Source organism: Triticum urartu, chromosome 2A (assembly GCF_056163025.1).
Source record: "Triticum urartu cultivar PI428250 chromosome 2A, HENAU_Tu73, whole genome shotgun sequence".
In the NCBI taxonomy this organism is placed as follows: domain Eukaryota; kingdom Viridiplantae; phylum Streptophyta; class Magnoliopsida; order Poales; family Poaceae; genus Triticum; species Triticum urartu.
Window position 1 is genome coordinate 512469514 of NC_141874.1, and position 10250 is coordinate 512479763.

General features: G+C 46.6%; 1 protein-coding gene across 1 annotated transcript; it reads right to left on the reverse strand.

Annotated features, from left to right (window-relative positions):
- Positions 1–1059: 1059 nt before the first annotated feature.
- LOC125538332 (uncharacterized) lies at positions 1060–2097 on the reverse strand. The gene has a single exon (XM_048701590.2). It carries the CDS (start codon positions 1959–1961, stop codon positions 1344–1346), a length of 618 nt encoding a protein of 205 aa, XP_048557547.1. The 5' UTR covers positions 1962–2097; the 3' UTR covers positions 1060–1343.
- Positions 2098–10250: the final 8153 nt, after the last annotated feature.

Genomic DNA, 10250 nt, shown 5'->3' on the forward strand with positions numbered 1-10250 from the left:
TTGCTTACTGCTCCCTCTGTTTTTTTTTTTGAAAATGGAGGTATATCCCCGGCCTCTGCATCATGATGATGCTCCCTCTGTAACTAGTAACTTAACATAAGACGTTTTTTCACACTGTCATAGTCTACCACACCTGTTGGTTCACAGCGCTGCGAATAAGTTTGGATGCAAATTGAGTTGGCGACACACAGCTGGCTTGGACTAGTAGATGGCATGTATTATGTGGAAGGAGATGACTACTGTTCTACGAGTAATGAGGTAGTACAAGACGGTTGGGCGTCGCTGTCCCACTTTTCGCCTTTAGTGCGAGCCAATCTGCTGTCCCTATGTGAGCCGAGCGAGGGAGCGAGCGAGCCACCCACACAAAACACGCACGCGTCCTCCATTTTCCCCACTGAAAACAGCGCGAGCTTTTTACCCCACGAACGCACACAAATTGATAGGTGGCCCAGGAAAATGTCGTGCGCCTTTCTGTCTTCAGATCCAACGATATTTTTTAGACGGAAAATGAGCCTCGCCCCTTTTCCAGTTCATCGGAACGGAGTGAAAAATGTTCGGCATACAGAATCTGGGCAGCTAAGCTTCCACTTTCTGGAAAGCAACCTCCACACTGATCATTACATTGTGTCACCGAGGCGACCACTTAGCTGCTTCCAACGATTGCATCATTGAGTAGTCATGAGTCATGACACGATATCTGTTGAGTCGTGTCACCAATGGACACAAGAGAATTTCCGTTGGTCTTGATTTTCTATATATTTATTAGTATATTTTACAGTACTACTCGCAGTAAACAAGGAGGAAGATGCAAGAAAATGGGGTGATGTTTCTTTGTTCAGATGAACTGTAATTACACTTACGCCACTCATGAACACTTAGTCCGCGTTCGGATTCCCTCCACTCCATGGCTCCGCGCCGGAGCGGAGCGGCAATCCAACTGATTAAAGCTATAATTTACAGAGTTACTTAAAGCCCGCTCCGTGCGCTCCGCTCCGCGGATGACTACCGAACGCGGCCTTAATAACTCATACCCGTCGAGTATAATTCACCACAAGATCGTGATTCATGACAGGGCACATCTCCTGGGCAGTGACAAGTGGGTACAGAAGAATCTCCACGGGTCTTGACTTTCTATATATTTTACAGAAACAAAAGGAGTAGCAAGGAAGATGATGCAAAACAATGGAGTGATATATGCCGAATTCCTCTGTATCCGATGGACTCTAGTTACACCCATCATGAACGCTTAATTACTCATGTCCGTCTAGTATAACTTAACTCACTCGGCATTTGCATCACAGGGCGATTGTGCATGCTGTACGTGTGCTGTGTGCATGTACGCATCACTCTGCCGCGTTGGCCTTGTGGCGCCGATGCGCGGCGGAGACGGCCGTCTTCTCGACGACGAAGAGCCTCTTGAAGATCCTCATGAGCAGCACCCAGCTGCCGCTCCGGCGGTAGTACTGCCCCGTCGCGCCGGCCCTCGACGACGCCCGCAGCATCGGCGCGCACCCGCGCCCGCGCTCCCCCGCCTCCGACTCCGTGTCCGACAGCTCGTCCAGCCCGCACGCCGCCGCCGTCTTCTTCGGGCAAGAACCGGCGCGCCGCAGCGCCTCCAGCTCCTCGTTGAAGTTCTCCCACAGCTTGTCCATCTTGTCCTCGCCGTCCGCGCCGGTAGCGCGCACGACCGCCCCTTCTTCATCCGCTTCTCCTCCCCTCTCCCCCTTGGACCGTCGTCCGGCGGCCGAGTCCGACGACGTGGGCTCTTGCTCTTCCATGCCGTCGGCGGTTCGGCGGCTCACCACGGCCACCACCGGTGCAACGGCGACGCCGTCGCCGGGAAACCAGAGCGGCGAGGAGGCGAAGTGGGGGAAGGGGAGAAGGCGGTGGTGGTGATGTAGGAACAGTGGCTCCGCATGCTCTGCCGCGGCGGCCGTTGTAGGGAAGGTGAAGTCGTCCATCGCTGGACGCGGTCTCTCTATAGATAATCAGCACCTACCTCGCTGTTGCTGCTCGTCTGCCTGGCTGTTGGTTGGGACAAGGATATGAAGCGAATGTGAATCCGGTTGGCTCGTGCCACTGCTAGCTCTCTGCCGGTGGTACTTGCTACGAGTGCTCTAGAGCTGGAGTACTATTTTACTAGTTGCCAGGTCAATATGTACATACTCCTTTTATTTCTTTATACAAAGCCACAAACTCATATTACACGTATCAAGATAAAATTTAATGACTGCTTTATGTCAATTTTTTTCTCGTTAACCGAGGTCATTAATACATCATAAGCATGCAACGAATGAATGGGAAGAAAATAGTTAAATGTCATTATGACTACATGCATGTAAGTATTAAAAAATTGATAGTATAAGGAAAGATGCAAAATGTATTTTTGATAGCGACCGAGTAAATTAATTTGAAGGCATAAACAAGACATGCGCTCGTGTTATGGACGTTACAACATCTACACCTGGTCAGAGATCTCTCAGAAAATCGTGACCCAGCTGCCCTTCTTGTACCGGTGTTATGTTTCCGGACTGACCGACACTCCTCATGTTCAGAGGTGAATATGAGGAGGCTGACCCACCACAACCCCACATATGCCATGTCGGAACCGGCCCAGTTTGACCCACCCTGACCCCACATATGTTCGTTCATATCCGCATCTCTGAGCAAACTCTAGTTACTCCACTTCACGCCGCTCCTAAGCTCCTGGCCCGTGATCTCCTGTCTTCTCCTGCATGACGGGCAGCGTATCAGACTCTAAGATTTTTCGATACATTGACAGGGACCTTGTCCCATGCAGAGACGAGGAGGAGATGACCATCCGTGTGGCTCTTCGCCGCTCCTGAGAGGGTTGTGTCCGACCGCAATCCGAGTTGATTCGGTGGGAATCCATTGCGCCCACACAAATAGCGCTTGGATCCGTGGTGCACTAGTAGAAAACGGGCCATTTGTCCCTGTTCCAGAGGCCCATTAGCCATGGTTCTGGAACCCCAACCCTCTAGTCCCGATTCGCTTACGAACCGGGACAGAAAGGGCTCCACGTGGCCGCTCCGGGGCACCCAGGTAGGAGTACCTTTGGTCCTGGTTGGTAACACCAACCGGGACCAAAAGGCATCCACGCGTCAGCAGTTGGCAGGAGCAGAGGTTTTTTGTTTTTTTAAAGGAGGGGGGTTAGGGGGTTTTGGAGGGCTAATTTAGGGGTTTCTTATATTGTGTTAGCTAGCTAATAGAGATAAGTGACCTCTCTTATCTCTGTACTTGGTCGACGCTAGCTACTATACCTATAGAGAGAACTTGACACGCTAGCTAGTAAGCAAATGAAGGAACCATCAATTACACAAAATCGTCATGAACATATACAGAGAGGAGTGCACCTCTCTTTCTCAGAGAGATTTGTCGAACAACAAGTTTTCGTATATCTATCCGACGCTACTAGCTACATATATATAATATAAAATCTCTTACAATCCCTAACATCTCATGTCTATATCAATTTCCACATGGTATTCTCTGGCTTTATTGATGACGTGGTCAAGAAAGAATCCCGCCAATTCCTCTTGAATTGCTCGTATGCGATCTTGTGGTAGGAGTTCATCCCACATCTGTCAGATCTAAATTGAAGAATAGGGTCAATACATGTATATGAATGAAACTCAACACAAATGATGGTAATAATATAAAATTGTGAATATTTTTGCTTACGCACTTCATATTGTTTTTTAGAGTAGCCCGCTTATTAGAGGCCGTCGCGTTGTAGATGAACTCGCAAACGTAGTATCCACAAAAATCATTGCCGGATTCCTGCCACAAGCACTTTCCGAGAAATAGAGGTCAATCAAACTGATAAGCAAGCATGCTAAATTATATTGATGAAACTAGCTAGAATCAATGGGAGATGCGCGGAACTAGGTAGTAATACTTACTTTCGGGTGTGTAAATCGCAGCTCGCTCGACAGTCCCGGAGAAATTACGGTGAACTCTTTCCAAACCCTGCCAGACAAAGAAAATAACTACTTGATATCAAGAAATAAACAAAGTTGCCGATATGGTGCGATAATGATGGATTGAACTTACTTCTGGAGCATTTGAGTCATGTCCACATAGTCATTGGGATCTATTCATCTCGAGTTTAAGATGGTTACTACTCCCCGCTCGAGCTTAATCTCTAGGAGAATATAGTGGAAGTTGCGCACGCATGCATAACTCATCAGTTACATTACTATAACCTCGAGTAATAAGGGAAACCGAATATGCACACGATAGTAACACTCGAAGTTGTAAGGAAAGAGTATTTTATCTTTTCTTTGATTTTTGAGCAACGATTTTAGCAAGTTGTCCTCGGTTTCTGTGACATTCATTTTAACCGTCCATTCATGTATGATATTTGGGTTAATGAACCCAATGTGATAGATTTGTGCTTTTCTGCATTCGACAATCTTCATCTGCATAATATAGCGAGGATAATTATATATACACATGCAATGAAATAGATGAGCTATATACAAAGACTTAATTACAGAAGTAGTACTTACATAGTAGCAAGTCACGAGTGTTTTGTCGAGGGCTTTTTGATTGTATAACTGGAATAACTCGTCAAATTCAACAGAGAACAGACCAGTTCCAACGAGGCCGTGCTCCTCTTTAATTCTCATTGTCAAAACATCCTTCCCAGACTCGCTGCATGTTTTCATGTACCATTCATGGAATCTTTGCATCATCGTTGATAGAGGCGGATTTCCATCTTTGATGAGAGGATTCTCGTACTGGTATCCGAATTCGTCCATCTCCATTGTTTCAAACACTACATCATCGCCCAGGTAATCAGCAGGATTGGTACCGGGCACCATCCCCGGCAGATTAGCAACGATATCGCTAGACACCTTGAGCGGGGGGCACGATTGGTTCGCCTGTTCACCGAGCTGGGGAATTTTCTTCCCACTTCTTTGTTCTGCTAACCTTTTATCACTGGAAGTAGTTCCTAACCGCCGCGCATCTTCATATGTCTTTTTAAGAGCGTGGACATAGTTGGAATCCGGCGAAGGCGGTGGTGGCCGCTTCAGGGCATCGATAGTGCGCTTCGCTTTCACCGGATCTATCATCTCCTTCGGAGGTGGAGGTTTTTTGTAAAAAATTCCCTCACTTCGGCTTCACAGATCTCCGCGCTTTCCTTCTAGGTCCTCTCGTATGATAACTTTTCCAGAGTCTTGAGAGATGGACCGTATCTGAATTACCTCCCGCCTCTGGCTGTACTACTAGCCGCCGGAGCGGTGATACGTCTCCAACGTATATATAATTTTTGATTGCTCCATGCTATATTATCTAATGTTTTGGACATTATTGGGCTTTATTATCCACTTTTATATTATTTTTGGGACTAACCTATTAACCGGAGGCCTAGCCCAGAATTGCTGTTTTTTGCCTGTTTTAGGGTTTCGAAGAAAAGGAATATCAAACGGAGTCCAAACGGAATGAAACCTTCGGGAATGTGATTTTCTCACCGAATACAACTCACGAGACTTGGACCCTACGTCAAGCCAATTAACAGGAGGCCGCGAGGTAGGGGGGCACGTCTGCCCCCCCAGGCGCGCCCTCCATCCTCGTGGGCCCCCTGTTGCTCCAACGACGTACTTCTTCCTCCTATATATATATCCACGTACCCCCAAACGATCAGATATGGAGCCAAAAACCTAATTCCACCGCCGCAACTTTCTGTATCCACGAGATCCCATCTTGGGGCCTGTTCCGGAGCTCCGCCGGAGGGGGCATCGATCACGGAGGGCTTCTACATCATCATCCAAGCCCCTCCGATGAAGTGTGACTAGTTTACTTCAAACCTACGGGTCCATAGTTAGTAGCTAGATGGCTTCTTCTCTCTTTTTGGATCTCAATACAATGTTCTCCCCCTCTCTCGTGGAGATCTATTCGATGTAATCTTCTTTTTGCGGTGTGTTTGTTGAGATCGATGAATTGTGGGTTTATGATCCAGTCTATCTATGAATAATATTTGAATCTTCTCTGAATTCTTTTATGTATGATTGGTTATCTTTGCAAGTCTCTTTGAATTATCAGTTTGGTTTGGCCTACTAGATTGGTTTTTCTTGCCATGGGAGAAGTGCTTAGCTTTGGGTTTGATCTTCGCTGTCCTTTCCCAGTGACAGAAGGGGTAGCAAGGCACGTATTGTATTGTTGCCATCGAGGATAACAAGATGGGGTTTTTATCATATTGCATGAAACTATCCCTCTACATCATGTCATCTTGCTTAAGGCGTTACTCTGTTTTTGACTTAATACTCTAGATGCATGCTGGATAGCGTCGATGAGTGGAGTAATAGTAGTAGATGCAGGCAGGAGTCAGTCTACTTGTCTCAGACGTGATGCCTATATACATGATCATACCTAGATAATCTCATAACTATGCTCAATTATGTCAATTGCTCAACAGTAATTTGTTCACCCACTGTAGAATACTTGTGCTCTTGAGAGAAGCCACTAGTGAAACCTATGGCCCCCGGGTCTCTTTCTCATCATATCAATCTCCATCACTTTATTATTGCTTTGCTTTTTTACTTTGCCTTTTACTTTTCACTTTGCATCTCTATACCAAAAATACCAAAAAAATTATTTATCATCTCTATCAGATCTCACTTTCATAAGTGATTGTGAAGGGATTGACAACCCCTAAGCGCGTTGGTTGCGTTGAGCTATTGTTTTTGTGTAGGTACGAGGGACTCGCGCGTAGCCTCCTACTGGATTGATACCTTGGTTCTCAAAAACTGAGGGAAATACTTACGCTACTTTGCTGCATCATCCTCTCCTCTTCGGGGAAATCCAACGCAGTGCTCAAGAGGTAGCAAGAAGAATTTCTGGCGCCGTTGCCGGGGAGTCTGCGCAAAAGTCAACATACCAAGTACCCATCACAATCCCTATCTCCCGCATTACATTATTTGCCATTTTCCTCTCGTTTTCCTCTCCCCCACTTCACCCTTGCCATTTTATTCACCCTCTCTCTCTCTATCCTCCCTCTCTTTCTCTATTTGCCTCTTTTACCCATTTGCCTTTTGTTTGCTTGTGTGTTAGTTTGTTTGCTTGTCGTTATGGCTACTCTCATATCTTCTCCGTTGTCTCCCAAGAATGAAGTTCTAAATTTTAAACAAAGGGAGGGAGAAAATCTAAAAGATGCTTGGTATGGAATTTGCAATGCTCAAAATAGATCTACCAGGAAGCAATCTACTTCAGTTCTTCTCCGCAATTTTTATGTAGGTGCTAGTCCTTGGTATAGATATATCCTGGATACCATTACCGGAGGGAATTTCTTGGGTAGCCATACTTTTGATTCTTATAATGCTATGTTAGATTTATTGTTGGAAATATGCCCTAGAGGCAATAATAAAATGGTTATTATTATATTTCATTGTTCATGATAATTGTCTATTGTTCATGCTATAATTGTGTTATTCGGAAATCGTAATACATGTGTGAATACATAGACCACAACATGTCCCTAGTGAGCCTCTAGTTGACTAGGTCGTTGATCAAAAGATAGTCATGGTTTCCTGACTATGGACATTGGATGTCATTGATAACGGGATCACATCATTAGGAGAATGATGTGATGGACAAGACCCAATCCTGAGCATAGCTCAAAGATCGTGTAGTTCGTTTGTTGTAGCTTTTCTGAATGTCAAGTATCATTTCCTTATACCATGAGATTGTGCAACTCCCGGATACCGTAGGAGTGCCTTGGGTGTGCCAAATGTCACAACGTAACTGGGTGACTATAAAGGTACATTACAGGTATCTCCGAGTTGGGTTGGCACGAATCGAGACTGGGATTTGTCACTCCGTATGATGGAGAGGTATCTCTGGGCCCACTCAGTAATGCATCATCATAATGAGCTCAATGTGATCAAGTGGTTGATCACGGGATCATGCATTATGGTACGAGTAAAGTGACTTGCCGGTAACGAGACTGAACAAGGTATTGGGATACCGACGATCGAGTCTCGGGCAAGTAACGTACCGATTGACAAAGGGAATTGTATACAGATTGATTGAATCCTCGACATTGTGGTTCATCCGATGAGATCATTGTGGAGCATGTGGGAGCCAACATGGGTATCCAGATCCCGCTGTTGGTTATTGACCGGAGAGTCGTCTCGGTCATGTCTGCATGTCTCCCAAACCCGTAGGGTCTACACACTTAAGATTCGGTGACGCTAGGGTTGTTAGGAAGACTTGTATGTGATTACCGAATGTTGTTCGGAGTCCTGGATGAGATCCCAGATGTCACGAGGAGTTCCGTAATGGTCCGGAGGTAAAGATTTATATATGGGAAGTTGTCATACGGTCGCCGGAAAGGTTCGGGGGCATATCGGTATTGTACCGGGGCCACCGGAGGGGTTCCGGGGGTCCACCGGGAGGGGCCACCTCTTCCGGAGGGCCTTATGGGCTGTATGGAGAAGGGAACCAGCCCAAGTGGGCTGGGGCGCCACACCCCCTAGGGCCCATGCACCTAGGGTTGGGGGAAAACCCTAAGGGGGGCGCCCCCTTGCTTGGGGGGCAAGCCCCCCTCCTCTTGGCCGCCGCCCCCCTCTAGATCTCATCTAGAGGGGGCCGGCCCCCTTCCCCTATAAATAGAGGGGTGAGGGGAGGGCTGCAGACAACATCCAAGGCGCAGCCCCTCCCCTCCCCAACACCTCTCCTCCTCCATAAGAGCTTGGCGAAGCCCTGCCGGAGTACTTCAGCTTCACCACCACCACGCCGTCGTGCTGCTGTTGAAGCCCTCTTCCTCAACCTCTCCCTCCTCCTTGCTGGATCAAGGTGCGGGAGACGTCCTCGCTGCGTACGTGTGTTGAACGCAGAGGTGCCGTCCGTTCGGCGCTAGGATCTTCGGTGATTTGAATCACGCCGAGTACGACTCCATCAACCCCGTTCTCTTGAACGCTTCCGCTCGTGATCTAAAAGGGTATGTAGATGCACTCCTCTCTCCCTCGTTGCTAGATGACTCCATAGATTGATCTTGGTGATGCGTAGAAAATTTTAAAATTCTGCTACGTTCCCGAACAGTGGCATCATGAGCTAGGTCTATGCGTAGTTACTATGCACGAGTAGAACACAAAGCAGTTGTGGGCATCGATATTGTCAATTATCTTGCCGTTACTAGTCTTATCTTGATTCGGCGGCATCGTGGGATGAAGCGGCCCGGACCAACCTTACACGTACGCTTACGTGAGACCGGTTCCACCGACTGACATGCACTAGTTGCATAAGGTGGCTAGCGGGTGTCTGTCTCTCCCACTTTAGTCGGATCGGATTCGATGAACAGGGTCCTTATGAAGGGTAAATAGAAATTGGCAATTCACGTTGTGGTTTTGGCGTAGGTAAGAAACGTTCTTGCTAGAAACCTATAGCAGCCACGTAAAAACTTGCAACAACAATTAAAGGACGTCTAACTTGTTTTTGCAGCAAGTGTTTTGTGATGTGATATGGCCAAAGGATGTGATGAATGATATATGTGATGTATGAGATGATCATGTTCTTGTAATAGGAATCACGACTTGCATGTCAATGAGTATGACAACCGGCAGGAGCCATAGGAGTTGTCTTTATTTATTTATGACCTGCGTGTCAACATAAACGTCATGTAATTACTTTACTTTATTGCTAAAGCGTTAGCCATAGTAGTAGAAGTAATAGATGACGAGACAACTTCAAGAAGACACGATGATGGAGATCATGATGATGGAGATCATGGTGTCATGCCGGTGACAACGATGATCATGGAGCCCCGAAGATGGAGATCAAAAGGAGCAAATGATAATGGCCATATCATGCCACTATTTGATTGCATGTGATGTTTATCATGTTTTACATCTTATTTCCTTAGAACGACGGTAGCTTAAATAAGATGATCCCTCGTAATAATTTCAAGAAAGTGTTCCCCCTAACTGTGCACCATTGTGAAGGTTCGTTGTTTCGAAGCACCACGTGATGATCAGGTGTGATAGATTCTAACATTCCAATACAATGGGTGTAAGCCAGATTTACACACGCAATACACTTAGGTTGACTTGACGAGCCTAGCATGTACAGACATGGCCTCGGAACACAGAAGACCGAAAGGTCGAGCATGAGTCGTATAGAAGATACGATCAACATGAAGATGTTCACCGATGTTGACTAGTCCGTCTCACGTGATGATCGGACACGGCCTAGTTAACTCGGATCATGTTATACTTAGATGACTGGAG